This window comes from Rattus rattus, chromosome 1 (genome assembly GCF_011064425.1).
Source record: "Rattus rattus isolate New Zealand chromosome 1, Rrattus_CSIRO_v1, whole genome shotgun sequence".
Classification (NCBI taxonomy): domain Eukaryota; kingdom Metazoa; phylum Chordata; class Mammalia; order Rodentia; family Muridae; genus Rattus; species Rattus rattus.
The window spans coordinates 8,374,793-8,390,348 of record NC_046154.1 but is presented as its reverse complement, the minus strand read 5'-3'; the positions used below and the strand labels follow the sequence as shown (position 1 = coordinate 8,390,348).

Genomic DNA, 15,556 nt, shown 5'->3' with positions numbered 1-15,556 from the left:
AAGGAGGCCCAGCAGAGGAAGTGTGGGAACAGCTGGTACAGGTTCTGCTGGGAGACAGGCTCATCCTGTACTCCACTGTGGCATGCAGGCATAGCTGTGGGGGTGACCTAGGCTATGCTGACTTTACTGGGAAGAGGCAGGGCAGGGGAGAGGGGGCCTTGAGGCCTGGGGCTTCAGATCAGAGTTTTCTCTCCCCATGGGTGGAACAGGCAAGGTGGACATCTTGCCTGTGCTTTGGGGGATGGATAGAGGAAAGGGGCTTCTAGCTTGAGATCCACCCTGCTGGTCTCCAGCTCAGCCCTCTGCACTCCTACCTGGCTCTGGAGTGTACCTTGGCTGAGTCCTGCTGATCACTGCTCTGCACTCGGTCAGCTGGAGGCGTGCTTCCCTCCTGCCCTCTTCTTTCTGTCTCCTCTGGCTCTGAGCTGTGCTGGCCACTTCTGGGCTCCCCTGAACCCTGGGTATGGCAGTGTCCTCTTCCCAGAAGATGCTCTGACTAGCTACCAGGCAACACTTGTCTGCCCACTTCCCATGTGGCTGGCTTTTTGGTCCTGACCCAGAGGAAAAATGTCAGCATTTGAGGGTGTTTCCTTTGCTTGGGCGTGGTCCACTTGTATCTAGAGTAAAGGGCGTCTGTGGTTCCGAATGCAGACTTGTCTGGTCTAAGTTCCTTGCTAACTGGCTCTCCCAAGTTACCCCAGTCTGTGAGCATGGCTGTCCAAGCCGGCGCCTCTGCGTGCACAATCTCCCTGATTTATCTCATCACTGTGCAGATGAGGGAGATTTATATGACTTGAACAGCTAGCAAGGGCCCATGGGCAGGCCTTTCAAGGATTCACCTCCCTGGGTCTTTTGGTTCCAACTCTGGTGGAGTCCGTGGATTTCCCTCTCAAGGGCAGGTTGCAGCTGCTGTCTATGGTGCTGAAACATACGGTGCTGTTGTGCTGTCTTTCACCTTTGCTTCTTTTGGGGGTGGGAATTGGGGCTCTCAGATCTCTTGGACATGGTCTCTGAATTCCACTTTTTTATGCCAGAGCCTGGGAACTGTGGCTACAGGGTTTCATGCTATTGACAGGTGTCGGAGCTGGGAGTTGCCCTCTTGGGTCCAGGGCAGAGTCAGTATTCTGAGGAAGCAAGGAGGACTTGCCAGCGTGCTGACTCGGTGATCGATTAGCAGGTGACAGGTTCCGTCTTCTCTGAGGGAGACTGAGCTGAGCTTCCAGGAGAGCCTGTGGATGGGGTCTTCCCAGCTGGAGAGCAGGGAGAGGACCCTTCAGTGACATGCCCAACCTCAGCTAATTGATGGGATGTACCTAACTGGAAATTCTCTACTGGGACAGGCAAGGGAATGGCTAGGATCCTCTAAGATTGTCCAGCAGGCCCTGTCGCCGTCGCCCCTCATCATCTCCTTCCTCTCCTGCTCTTTCCTCCCTCCCTCTCCCCAGCTGTCTTTCATAGCTCAGTTTTCATATTCCTGGCTCTCTCCATGAAAAATATCTCATCAATCACAAGGGTGACGAGTCCTGAGCTGGTGATCGTAGCGACGGTGCCAGCCTGTCCCTGCTCACCCCTGTAGAAGAGGACAGGGCTCTGCTGTTCATTTACCTCCAAACTGGGCAAACCATTTCCTTCCAGGGACAATATCTTGCTGGTGGGTATGCTATGACTGTAAACACCCTCATCTCCATATAAATGGGCCATTTTCTGCCCGTACACACAGGAAACACAACCCAGTCAATCTTAAGAGCTGCCTAATTTACCGTTTTCTACGGTCGAGGTGGAGTGGCCATCCTGGAGAGAGGCTTGTACCGTGGCTGCCTCCCTGTGCACCCGATCCATCCATGGGCTGACGGGTGCAGGGTGGACAAGTCAGCTCCTGTTGGTAACTTTTCTTGGGCTTTTGACTTTGGTCATCATGGCCTCTACCAGGAGTTCCTGGGGTGCAGTGCCATCATGCTCCCCAAATCCACTCTGACCCAAATAGAAGCTGATACTTCACCTGCCTGGGGAAGTCTGGTCCCACAGTAGCTCACCTGTGCTCAGAAGGTCGGTGGCCGCCCCAGGTCTCTGGCATTCTGGGGTGTCTGACACCCTCACCGTCTTCCCCTTTCTTCTCCAGGGGAGCAATGATGAGCTGTCAGAAAACGAGGAGGATCTGGAAGAGAAGTCAGAGAGCGAAGGTAGCGACTACAGCCCCACCAAGAAGAAGAAGAAGAAACTGAAGGAGAAGAAGGAGAAGAAGGCCAAGCGGAAAAAGAGGGATGAGGATGAAGAGGATAACGAGGACGGAGGCTTGAAGGTAATTGCTGGGGGTGGGGTCAGGCGGGAGGGTGCAGGCGAGCTCAGAGCAGTCAGGGAGGCCGTACAGAGCTCTGTGTGCACGTGCACGTGCGCGGACGTGGGACGTAGATCATGAGGGGAAACTTAGGGTCTTGTGGTAGCAAGCAAGACAGTGCGTGCGGTTGTCTTGCTGACAGATTGGGGCTGCTCTTGGCAATAGCTCGCCCACCCGAGCGTGCGGCTGTTTCTGGAGAGAATGATAGATGGTGTGAACTCAAGTTTGGTGTTGGGAACCTCTTGCTTGGAGCAGTCTGGGGAAAATGAAACAGCAAATGGGATCTTTGCCACTTAGCATCTACCAGACAGCCCCGCGTGACCAGCTCTGCCCGGGTACTTGGTGCACTCTGCCGCTCTGCCCACATGGGTGCTCCTCCAGTCTCTCAGTGAACTTGGAGCTGCGTGGCTGTGGCTGTAAAGATGGGTCTGGCTGCCCTTTGGGCACGAGCATCTTTGTTACAAATAAGGAGAGCAAGTCAAGGCACTGCAATTGAACCGAGGCTACCCCCTGGGTTGTGAGCCACACTGGGGCACCGTAAACATTAACGCAGTCACCATTAGGCGGCAGAGGGCTACGCATGATTGAAGGCTGGAGTGCTCGTGGGGAGCATTGCTTTCTTGGGGGTGTCCTGACACCCAGTGTGATCCCATTAGTCACTGGTGGGTGTGCTGTGAATCAGCTATGACTGTAATAGCTTTGGGGACAGTTTTGAGAAATGAACTTCTAGGAGCTGAGGATAGAGTACTGGTGACATCATCATCTGCTTGCTACTGTGTTTCATCCATGTCTCCCAGGAATGGCGGGTTGTGTCTGAGGGGGCAGGCTGGCAACGGGAGGGTGTCCCTCGTGGAACTATCCCTGAGCTGGTTCCTATGCAGGCCGTTTCTGGGACATTGATATTCCCCCAACCAAGAAGTGAATTTGCACTTTCACTGCCTTTTACCGTAGGAGCAGAGAGACAGCTCCCAAGGGGACTTGGGGGCTCAGGAGCTCTGTGTTGCATTTTCTGGTGTCACCCAAGGCTGCACACTTTGCCTTCCTCTATGGACGGGGGGGGGTCTGTGTGTCTTGGCAGGTCAGGGCATGCACCCTATAAAGGAGTGTGATCGTTGCTTAGTGGGTGGGAGGTTACCTGGAAGAGGTAGGATACAGGGGGAGGGGATGGTGTCCGGGTGGCCCCATAACAGTCATAGGTCCTGGGCACCTGAGGCAGAATGAAGAAAACTGAGGCAGAAAGGTGAATTAATTCATCCATGTCTTGCTGATAGTATCTGGCAGAGCCATTGGTTAGAACTGACCCACGGGGAGCCTGGAGAGATGGCTCAGTGCACGAGTGTGCTGGTGGCTCTTCCAGAGGACCTGGGGCTCAGAATTATAACTTTAGTGTTGGGCGGGGGATCTGATGCCCTTTCCTGGCTTCCACTGGCACCAGGTACCGATGCAGTAGTCTGGCCAAACATTCATACGCATAGAAAGAAATAAATTGGAAATAACTGGGCATAACAGCAAATACCCTTCATCCCAGCAGTTGGGAGGTAGAGGCAGGAGGATCTCTCTGAGTCTGAGGCCAGCCTGGCCTACACTCAGGACAGCTAGGGCTATGTAGAGAGACCAACCAACCAACAACAACAACCCAAACAGAAACCCCAACAAAACAAAACCTTTCTCCACAACCCGCATGTCCTGTGATCCCGGCTCACTAGGGGCCACGCTGTCCGTGGTCCTCTAGTTCTCTGACCCCTGTGATGGCCCGACTGAACTCTTTCTCAGTTTCCTTAGCATCCTTAGCACATCTAGGAAGAGGCTGAGGGACTCTTTCAGCTCTGCTCCTCCAGCTTCAGACCACTGCTTCAGGTCTTGCCATCTGCTTTCCCTTTCAGCAGAAATGTTCGTGATCTTTCCCCAATCTTAGCTTTAGAGCTCACAGCATTGGGCGTCCTATGAGCTGGCATCTGAGACATGACAGGGTGGGTGTGGCTTTCGGTGTCCCAGTGGTGGGTGAGAGCTGTTGTTGGCTTGCAGATTGCCCCTTCCCTCCTTTCTCAGAGCAGGGCCCTGTGCCTCTGACCCCACCTCTGGCCATGTCTCTGCAGGAGCCCAAGTCCTCGGGACAGCTCATGGCCGAGTGGGGGCTTGACGATGTGGATTACCTATTTTCTGAGGATGACTACCACACACTGACCAACTACAAGGCCTTCAGCCAGTTCCTCCGGTGGGCCAGGGCCTGGCTGCTGTGGCTGGGTGACCATGAGGGTTGTGTTTACCTGAGGGGAGGTGAAGGGAGAGGGCTATCAGAGTAACCCCTGACCTGGGAAGAGCTTGGGGTCAGGACTCCTTCATTTTAGCATAGCAGATGGTTGGGCCTCCCTCCCTCCCAGACCCTGTCCTGGGTCCTTCTGTGTAGCCTGCTGTAGGCCTGCCTCTGGTCTACAGCCTCAATGGAAATACTCCAGGAGTCAGGAGTAGTCACTTTGTCCTTTCCCTGCCCCTACTGGGCTGCTGGGTTAGCTAGGACTACTGGGCTAGCCACACATCACAGGCGTGACAGAAAGGGTGCTTCCCCCTCACCTTCCTGTCTTTTTTCCACAGGCCTCTTATTGCTAAGAAGAACCCGAAGATCCCCATGTCCAAAATGATGACTGTCCTGGGGGCCAAGTGGCGAGAATTCAGCGCCAACAACCCGTTCAAGGGCAGCTCAGCGGCGGCAGCTGCGGCGGCCGTGGCTGCAGCTGTGGAGACGGTGACCATCGCTCCTCCACTGGCCATCAGTCCCCAGCAAGTGCCCCAGCCTCTGCCCGTACGCAAGGCCAAGACCAAAGAGGGCAAGGGTAAGGCTGTGGTTGACTGGGCACTGGCCCTGTCTGGTGGCTCTGCTGCTCCAGATCCTGCAGGGCCGTTAGGGGCCGTCTGTATTGAGGACTCAGTGTTTTACCTGGCCTCGGGCTGACTTCCCTTTTCACAGCTTCTCCTGTCTCCTCTTGGGGAGGATGGGGAAGCAGAGGATCAGTGGGTGGATTTTTGGTGGGAGCCCATAGGATGGAGCTATTCCAGCTCTGGACTTTGCCTTGTGTTTAAGGCAGGCTGACCCTCTCCTATGAGCACCTCCCGTATCAGGGCTACTCCGTGTCAAATCCCTGCAGAGGGACCTCACAGAAGTTAGCGTGACCAGGTCTGGAAGGACAGCGAGGAGACATAGTCCAGCCTGACCCAGGGCAGATGGGACTGTGTGGGGAGGGCAAACAGGGCTTTCTGCTTAGGAGGGACAGTCTGCAACCTGGATAGAAGTTCTGGCTTCTGAGAGGCTGGCGACACTGATCTGCTCCCAGTGGGAGCCTAAACACCATGTCTTTATAGTGTTCAGATGTGGGACTTGATGGGTTGAGAGGAGCCTGGGGTCCCCTGTGTCAGACTACAGAGTGTCTGGGGCAATGCTCAGTATTGTGCCTGGCACCCCCTTTTGATGTCTCCGGGAGTGCCTGGTAAGGGGGTGCGTGCCATAGGCCAGGTGCTCTGTCTGCTCTCACTCTGTCTCTGTGTCCTGTCCACCTGTCTTCCATAGTCCTTAATTCCCCCTGCCCGGAGCCAGTGCAGAACTGTTGAGCTCAAAAGATTGAAATAGCTTTTCTGTGGCATGCCCTGAGTGCAGCTGGGTCCCCATCCCCATGGGGTATAGCCAGAGGAGGAGTGGCCAGGGTGTGGATCCTACCGTCAGGCACCATGATTTGCTCTGGCAGCAGGGTGGGCTGCTAGGGTGGGGACAGGGACATCATTCCCTAGATGGCACATCAATCACTGTGCTGCTTGTGGTACAGTCATGGATCCCAGCCTTGTAGCCCAGGGTGATAGGAAAGTTAGGAGTGGTAGCCATAGGAAATACCATGGTTTGGGAGATGGGTGGGGTTTTAGAAGCTGGCCCTGCTGGTATGGAAGTCAAGGTTGGTGAGACTGGGTAGAGGCCGTTCCCAAGTTGGTAGGCACTTGTAAGTGTCCATGGCTCTTCTGGCTATTCCACAATCTGGCCAGCATGGTGGCCAAGACAGACAGACTTGAGTCAGGTGTGTCTGTCTCGTTACTTCCTGTGTAACCTAAGCCAGAATGCCGCCTTTCAGGCCCTCAGCCTTCTCGTCTGGAAAGGGTGACGGTGCACGTGGCCAGTTCCTTATGGGCAGGCCTGGAGGCTCAGTGAGGTGGCCAGGGAGGAGTGGGCCATCAGTGGCAGTAGTGGCAGTGTTGGTCACGGCAACCCTTGTCACAATGTCCAGGCCCCGGAGTGAGGAAGAAGAACAAAGGCGCCAAAGATTCCAAGAAAAAGGGCAGGGGCAAGAGAGTGGCAGGGCTCAAGTTCCGCTTCGGAGGGATCAGCAAGAGGAAGAAGGGTTCCTCGGTGAGTGTGTGTGTGTCTCTCTGTGTGTGCATGTGTATGTGTGTGCATATGTGCGTTTGTGTGTGGAGGTAGAGCATTCCTCAGTGAGTGTCTATGTATGTGCATGTGCACGAGTGTGCATGTGTGAATATGTGTGTGGGGGAGAGAAGAGTTCCTCAGTGACTGTGCGTGTGTGTTCAAGGTGGTGAGGGGAGGGCCACATTCATTTTCCCCCAGCTAACTGAGGCAGGCTTTACACACCTCTCCCAGCCTCTGTACATACAGGCCTACTGGACCTCAGTTTCCCCATTTATGGGATCCTTCCAAGGACCCATCTAGCCTAGCCTCTGGCCAGACCTAGGAGCTTGGCTGTGGCTCCATCCAGCAGGCAATCAGCCGGCCCACCATGGGGTCTATACCCAGCTGTGCTCCGAGGGTGGAGCCCTGGAGGGTGGCCTGTTTGACCAGGCTGGCTGGAGCCACACTTCCTCCTCTAGCCCCAGGTCTCAGCTTCTCAGTCCAGCTAAGCAGCTGTCACTTGTCCCCGCAGCTCTGCAGAGGATAGAGAAGAGGGCTGAAGCTTTTCTCTGTCATTTGGTGGGGGCGAGTGTCAGGTCTCAAGGCTGGCTGCTCTGGAAGGCATGACCCTGCCCAAGATGCAGTAGGCTAGCTCAGCTCCAATGGAGCCATTGGTCCACTGGGAGAGATTTGTGGAGGTTCCCTGGGGGAGGGGTTCTTTAGGGTGGCCCTTGAGGGCTGTGTAAGAGTTAGGCAGATGGAAGTCAGAGCCCGGGGAAGCAGTGTGGAGAACTATGGAGGTGCAAGAGGTCCGGAGAGCAGGAGTTGAGAGGATGGTGGGGCACCCAGGCTGTGCGCTAGCTAGCACAGGTTGCTAGCTGGGTTGAGGGCAGAGAGAAGCCACAGGGAGTCTTCCGAGTTTCTTTGGCCCTGCCTTACCCAAATCACCAGGGCGGGTCCTGACTCACAGCCCGACCTCCTTCCCTGCAGAGCGAGGAGGATGAACCAGAGGACTCAGATTTGGACAATGCCAGCATCCACAGCTCTTCTGTGCGTTCTGAGTGCTCTGCAGCTCTGGGCAAGAAGAATAAGAGGAGGCGCAAGAAGAAGAGGAGTAGGGCTTCTCGGGGGGGCGGGGCCTTTTCCTTATGGGGACCTTTTTCATGATGGGGCAGAACCTTTTTCATAATGGGAGGCGGGGCCTTTTTCATGCTGTGAGGCGGGACTTTTTTCATAATGTGAGGTGGGGTTTTTTTCATGATGGGAGGCGGGGCCTTTTTCATGATGGGAGGCGGGGCCTTTTTCATGATGGGAGGCGGGGCCTTTTTCATGATGGCGGTGGTGCAGAGAATGGGGGAAGGGTATCCTCAGTTCCAGCCTCTCCCAACCTTGTGCTCTCTCAACCACCCTTGTCTGCCGTCTGTCCTAGGGAGGAAGAAATAAGAAAACCAGGGTTCTTAATCCTACACCCTAGCAGAGGGGGAGTGGACCAGGCACTTAAGCTCACCTCTAGCGCCCCCATCAGTTCTTGATCCTCCAAATACCCCCTTCCCTCCCCCTCTCTGGCTTTTGAGACAGGATCTCACTACATAGTTCTAGCTGGTCTAGAACTTGCTAGGTAGACAGGGCTGACCTTGAACTCATAGAGATGCCCCTGCCTCTGCCTCCCGTGTTCTGGGATTAAAGGCGTGCCCTCTCTGAAGTTCTTTATCCACACATATTGGCTCTCGGTCCTCTCTTCTTCCCTTCCTTCTTCCTTTCTTCATTCTTTTCTTCCTTCTTCCCCCATCTCTGTTCACCTTCACACTCCACAGCTTTCTTTTCTCTTCGTTCTATCCATCCATCCACTTGAAATCATGTGCCAGTCTGGTCAGGGTAGTGGAAACGGTCACCTACAGCAGCACCTACACCTACACCTATATCCCTCTCCCCATCCTAGTTGATGATGGTGACGGCTATGAGACAGACCACCAGGACTACTGCGAGGTGTGCCAACAGGGAGGAGAGATCATTCTCTGTGATACCTGCCCGAGGGCGTACCACCTGGTCTGCCTGGACCCGGAGCTGGAGAAGGCTCCAGAGGGCAAGTGGAGCTGCCCACACTGTGTAAGCTGTGGCTGAGGTCCCGACTAGGGTTGGCAGGTCATCGCCTAGGAACCGGTACCTGTGGAAGGGGATCCTTCCCAAGGTGCATCCACCCTGATTCCTTCCTACAGGAGAAGGAGGGGATCCAGTGGGAGCCGAAGGATGATGATGAGGAAGAGGAGGAGGGCGGTTGCGAGGAGGAGGAGGATGACCACATGGAGTTCTGCCGCGTGTGCAAGGACGGTGGCGAGCTTCTGTGCTGTGATGCTTGTCCCTCCTCCTACCACTTGCACTGCCTCAACCCGCCGCTGCCGGAGATCCCGAACGGTGAATGGCTCTGCCCGCGCTGTACAGTGAGTGTTACACCTCCTGCCCCGCCCCGCCCCGCCCCGCCGCCCCGCCCACTTGACCCTGAGCCCGCCCTTGTTCATCGAGGCCACGCCCCTAGCAAACTCACCCACAAAAGACCACGCCCACCGCCTCACCCTGCCTGCTCTGTCCTGAATTCCCTTAGGACTGTTTATTGAGAATTTATTCTGAGCTAAGAACCACATGTACATCTCATTCCTCCTGGAAACTGAACCCAGGAGGCCTCCCTTTGAGCTATAACTCCATCCCTTGGTTGGCTTTCACGAATTATTTTGGGGGTTGCTTGGGAATGGAACCCAAGGCCTAAATACCAGGCAAGCTCTCGTCAAAATTCCTCTTCAGCGGGAGTATGAGGATCAGGAGGGCACAGGAGTTTGCCTGAGACCATGCTGAGGCAGAGCTTCCCACTTGGATTTGGGTCCCTGAGTCACCCTGGGCTAGTGCAGAGTGGTGGCCTCACAGCCTGGAGCCTCACTTTGCAAAGGCAGAGAACAACATTCTCCCTACGTCCTCATCCCGCGACGCTGGTCACTGTAGGCATCTGAAGGTCCCATGTGTGGAGTTGCTCTGTCTCCTAGTGCTGGGTACCCTATTGTCCATAGATTCTGGGCTGTATGGCAGCTTCCCCTCGTCTTGTGTATGCATCTGGGCTCCTGTTGCATGTTTGTATCGTAATTGTGCCAGTGTAGATACGTCCTTGTCAGTGCAGGGGATGGACAAGCCCCTTTGATGGGCATAGCCTTCACAGATTTCCTGAGAATGGGGTGTAGTGCCTTGTTTCCTCCCTGTAGGAGGTGAGGCCAGGTGGGCTAATGTCTGGGGAAGGGAGTCCTTCTTCACCCCTGGAGTCCAAGAGAATCAACCTGCCTTCCTTCCCATCCTTCTCATCACCCCGCCTCTTCCTCCGTGCCCTTTGCCCTCAGAGGCCAGAGTACGACTGCTTCTGGGATGTGTGGCGCACGCTGCACGTTCACGCCTGTGCTCTGACAGAGCCATCTCCCTATCTGCCATCTTCCCTCAGTCCAGCTTGGGCTCAGAACTGCGCTTGTGAGGGTCGCGCCCACCCCAGGCCATCTTGGGGTAGACCAGCGCTGAGGCATGACTATCAATTGCTCTGAGCTGCCAGCCAGCAGCTCCCTGGGATCTTAGGTCCTCAGGGCCTGAGTGTGTGGGGGCTGAGGGAGACGGCCGGCCTGTCCCAGCAAGCTTGGGTGCACAGGCTGCGTGTAACCCTGCTGGGTGAAGGAAGTGGTCAGGATTGCAGTGTCCATCTTGGCTAGGGTGCTCATGTGTCAGGATAGGATGTGATTGCTCTCGGGTTCAGGCAGGGCGTGAGGCGACGTGTGGCTGTATGGAGGGGGGACCCTTGGGTTTGTCTCCTTGCTCTGCTATTCAGGTGGATCTTATTTTCTCTTCCCTGTTCTCTGTGTGGAGAGGGTTCATGCACCCTGGTTTAACTTGCCAGGTACTGAGGAAGGTCGCTGTCATGTTGTCAAGCACAAAGGGGCCCACTTGGACCCACGAGCTCAGTTGTGATGTCTCCTGATGCACAGCATATGTGGGCTCCCGAGGAAGGGACCAGTACCACAGAGTCCCCATGATACTCTTTTAGCTTGGGACCCTGTATAACAAGCCTAGTGTCATGGGAGCTTCAGCCTTGTGACGTAACCCTGAACATGGTGCCCATCCTCTGTTCGCAGTGTCCCCCACTGAAGGGCAAGGTTCAGCGGATCCTACACTGGAGGTGGACAGAACCCCCGGCTCCCTTTATGGTGGGGCTGCCAGGACCAGAGGTGGAGCCCGGTATGCCCCCGCCCAGGCCTCTGGAGGGCATACCTGAGAGAGAGTTCTTTGTCAAGTGGGCTGGTCTCTCCTACTGGCACTGCTCCTGGGTGAAGGAGCTACAGGTGAGACCCCGGGGGCAGTATGGTTATATTTGGCCTGTTGTGAGCCCAAGGGCTCCTCTGGCATGGGTGGGAACTGAGACTAGCTGCTGAGGAGGAGGCTTGTTCCACCTAAGATAGGGCTTGGGAGCTGAAGGGCTGGTCTGAGAACCGGGGTGAGCGGCCGTTCTCCCTTAATAGTTGGAGCTGTACCACACCGTGATGTATCGTAACTACCAAAGAAAGAATGATATGGATGAACCGCCACCCTTTGATTACGGATCTGGTGATGAGGACGGTAAGAGCGAGAAACGGAAGAACAAGGACCCTCTCTACGCCAAGATGGAGGAACGCTTCTACCGCTACGGCATCAAGCCCGAGTGGATGATGGTCCACCGCATCCTGAACCACAGGTGAGGGTGTTGGGTGGCACCTACTGGGCTGGGACTGAGGACACAGTGAGGGCCAGTGGGGCTTGCCTTTCAGAGCCAGAAATGGGTTCAGTGGGGCAGGAGGGGGTAAGGACATCTTACTGCAGCGGATGTGGTTGCCCAGCCGGGAGGGTCGCGCCCCTGCACAGGGGAAACCCCGTGCTCCACATTCTCACTCACAGTTCGGGTGGCACCTACTGGGCTGGGACTGAGGACACAGTGAGGGCCAGTGGGGCTTGCCTTTCAGAGCCAGGAATGGGTTCAGTGGGGGCAGGAGGGGGGTAAGGACATCTTACTGCAGCAGATGTGGTTGCCCAGCTGGGAGGGTCGCGCCCCTGCACAGGGGAAACCCCGTGCTCCACATTCTCACTCACAGTAGGACAGTCCCACAGTCCCACAGTAGATGAAGGGAAACGTGCTGAGCTGTCTGTGAACTTACACAAAGCAGGATCTCGGTGGGGTGGGACCTGTGCGGGCCCAGGCTCTGTCCGGGTTAGGGACTGAGGTCAGTGGGATGATTCTGGGAGCCAAGCAGGTCCAAGAAAGGATTGGTGAGTGTTACCGTCTCAAGAGGCATGCACAAGAATATACTCAGCTAGGGGTGGTCATGGCGGTGCACACCCTTAACCCCAGTACTTGGGATGCAGAGGCAGGCCGATCTCTGTGAGTTCAAGAGCAGTTTGGTCTATACAGCAAGTTTCAGGACAACCTGAGACAGAGAGCTCTTGTCTCAAAGCACACATACACTCCTCTCTCCTCTCACTTCCCTCTCTCCCAGCAAGGGGGCTGGAGAGATGACTCTGTGATTGAGAGCACTGGCTGTTCTTGCAGAGGACCTGGGTTAGGTTCTCAGCACCCACGTGGAGGTCACTACCTCCTGTAATTCTAGTTTTAGGTGATCAGGTACCCTTGACAGGCTTCTGTGAGCACTACGCACATATATGGTACACACATGCATGCATACATGCACACACACATACATACACGCATACATACATGCATGCATACAGGCATTCATATGTTCACAGGTACTCATAAACAAACACTTTTTGTTCTTGAGACAAGGTCTCTATGTATCCTTGACTGGCCTGGGACTTCCTATGTAGAGCAGGGACGACCTTGAATTCAAAGATCTGTCTGTCTGTGCCTCCTGAGTGCTGGAATTGAAGGGTGTATTGGCGTGCCCAGATTAAAAACAAAAAACAAAAAACAAAAAACAAAAAAAAAAAAACAAAAACAAAAACAAAAAAACCCCAAACAAACAAAAACCTTTAAAACAACAATAATAATATAATTTCAGCAAGGTTGGGTCATCTGCTTGAAGCCACACAGCTGAGGCTGCAGGATTGGGAACTAGACCCAGTGTCTTTTGGTAGCACTAATGTCTTCTTGCCCAGAGTCCCCAGTCCCTGTGCCACCTCTTCCCTGAAATCTGGCATTCCCAGAGAGCTAGCTTCCAAGCAGTGGGAGACTCTGCTGATTTCTAGTCACAGGCACTGGAGGGACAGGTGGTGGCTGCCAGGGGCCTTGGGGAAGGCCCTGAGTATCTATCATGGGGGCAGCTTGGAACTCTGAACTTTCAGCCTGTTTACAGCTCTGTCTGTTTTTCTGGCTTGGGATGGACGGCCTATGCACCCTGTCCTTGACTGCAGGTCCCGTCAGACATTGTTTAAGAACCGCTGTGGCTTCAGACTTTTGAGCTGGTCCCTAAGTAGCAGGGGTGTGCGGAAGCCTTGCTGGAGTGGTTTGTGGGGAACAGGAAACGTGTCTCTTATTGACTGGGAAACATCCTTCCCATTCCAGACTCCAGATGTCACCTGAGCTGCCCCTTAGATTGATGGCCCCCACCCCCATTTCTTTTATTAAAATGCATGCTACAGCAAAAAGGACAATTTCCTCTGCACTCCCAAAGAGGAGCGGGTGAATCTCCCGGAGTGTGCATAACAACCAATTATTCAGTGAAAATAAGCCTCCGGTTTCCATGGTGACTGGGAATTGGCCTTGCCGTACATGGTCCCCAGGCCACCTGCAGCCACAGCTCCCCCCAATCCACTTGCTGTCACACTCTCCAGCTAGGGGTTCCCCGGCTTCCTGGCTTTGCTGGGCTCTCCTGGCTGGTTGCTGAGTCTACTCAGATAGAGCGGGAGACATTGAGGACTCTTTCAGTGTCACCGTGGGGCTCGTGACCCTGGGGACCTTTAGAAGAGGCTGGCCCACCTGCAGGAATTACACCTGTGTTTGCAGGGAAGGACCCTCACCCGGGATTGATCCTGCAAAACGCTCTGACTTTTTTAATGTTAGAAAAGGAAGTTTCTGAGCAGGGAAGAGATTCACGGTGTTATTTTCTGTGCTCAGATGGGATGGCTTCACCCCTGCAGCAGGGGCTGGAAAGGTCACTGGTGTTATTTTCTGTGCTCAGATGGGATGGCTTCACCCCTGCAGCAGGGGCTGGAAAGGTCACTGGTGTTATTTTCTGTGCTCAGCAGGATGGCTTCACCCCTGCAGCAGGGGCTGGAAAGGTCACTGGCTCAGAGCTGCCGCTTAGCGCTCTGTTAGCATAGCCCCTCACTGTCCCTGCCTCCGTGTCTCTGTCATGGTCTCCTCACCTTCATCTTTCTCTGCATGCATTGGGCGAGCTACTAAACCTCTCTAGAGCTCCTGCTGTGGTGCCCATCTCCTGGGTGGACCTAGAATAATACTAGGAAACCATGGGTGTGAGCGGCTGGGCATTTTATGTGAGGCCCTGCCTGGGACCTGTTCAAGAGCCTCTCTCATCCCGTGCCTCCCGTGTTGCAGCTTTGACAAGAAGGGGGACGTACATTACCTGATCAAGTGGAAGGACCTGCCCTACGACCAGTGCACCTGGGAGATTGACGAGATTGACATCCCCTACTACGACAACCTGAAGCAGACCTACTGGGGCCACAGGTGTGCGGACAGCTGGCAGCCAGGTGTGTGGGCCCCGGCTCCCGCTCCGTCTGAGTTTTGCTCATCTGTATCTGATGCTTCTCCCCAGGGAACTGATGCTGGGAGAGGATGCTAGGCTGCCCAAGAGGCTGGTCAAGAAGGGCAAGAAGCTGAAGGATGATAAACAAGAGAAGCCACCCGATACACCCATCGTGGATGTGAGTGGAGAGAGGGTGGAGGCGGCCGTGTGGCATTAGCAGGTCCACCACCCTACGTGTGGCAGTAGAGGCAGGGTCTTTTCTCAAGGACCACTCCTCGGGCCCTCATGGCCAGCCATTGTCAGCAACATCAAGGCAGGATGAGCCAGAGAGAAGAGTGTACTGGTCTGGAACTCAGGGATTCGCTTGATTCTGCCCCTTGAGTTCTGGGATTAAAGACATGCACTACCCTGTAGGACCCCCTTGGGCATGCTTTAAGAAGCCCATCTTGGGGGCTGGAGAGATGGCTCAGCGGTTAACAGCACTGGTGCTCTTCCAGAGGTCCTGAGTTCAATTCCCAGCAACCACATGGTGGCTCACAACCGTCTGTAATGGGATCCGATGCCCTCTTCCGGTGTGTCTGAAGACAGCTAGAGTATACTTATATACGTAAAATAAATAGGTCTTTAAAAATAAAAAAGAAGCCCACTTTGGACTGGAGGTGCAGCTCAGTGTGTACATTGCCTGCCTAGCATGTGCAGGCCCTTGGTTTCGGTCGTTAATCTTGACTCGGTTTACACCGAGTGTGGTGGTGGTTCGTGCCTTTGACCCCAGCACTTGGGAGTTGGAGGCAGAAGAACCAGACATTCGGGGTTATCCTTGGCTACATAGTTGAGTTTGAGGCCTCCCTGAACTACAGGAGACTTATCTCAAAAGACAAACAGCTAAACAACAACCAAAACCCCAAAAGACCAGGGCCCATGGTGGGGATACGGTCCACTGGGAGGACCTTATTGGGAAAGTGACCTGGAGATACAGGATAAAAGGGGGCACAGTGACATTTGGGTGGGCGAGGCAGGCTTCTGCAGGTGTTAAGGTGTGGAGCTAGGGATTGTTTCTCAGAAGGAAAGACAGACGGACATTCCAGGCAACACCTTAAGCACAGAGAGGAAGGGCTATCGGAG

The 15,556-nt window shown here is 54.8% G+C and overlaps 1 protein-coding gene across 6 annotated transcripts in view; it reads left to right on the top strand.

Moving 5' to 3' along the window:
• Window positions 1–15,556, top strand: part of Chd5 (chromodomain helicase DNA binding protein 5) — a 46,451-nt gene that overhangs the window by 11,888 nt on the left and 19,007 nt on the right. For all 6 annotated transcript variants that reach the window (XM_032893828.1, XM_032893819.1, XM_032893808.1 and 3 more), the window contains exons 3-13: window positions 2,120–2,299; window positions 4,432–4,550; window positions 4,928–5,166; window positions 6,601–6,722; window positions 7,710–7,833; window positions 8,659–8,825; window positions 8,936–9,157; window positions 10,874–11,080; window positions 11,258–11,469; window positions 14,284–14,415; window positions 14,504–14,612. In XM_032893828.1, the coding sequence (XP_032749719.1) occupies window positions 2,120–2,299; window positions 4,432–4,550; window positions 4,928–5,166; window positions 6,601–6,722; window positions 7,710–7,833; window positions 8,659–8,825; window positions 8,936–9,157; window positions 10,874–11,080; window positions 11,258–11,469; window positions 14,284–14,415; window positions 14,504–14,612 (1,833 nt within the window). The remainder of the gene's footprint in view (window positions 1–2,119; window positions 2,300–4,431; window positions 4,551–4,927; window positions 5,167–6,600; window positions 6,723–7,709; window positions 7,834–8,658; window positions 8,826–8,935; window positions 9,158–10,873; window positions 11,081–11,257; window positions 11,470–14,283; window positions 14,416–14,503; window positions 14,613–15,556) is intronic.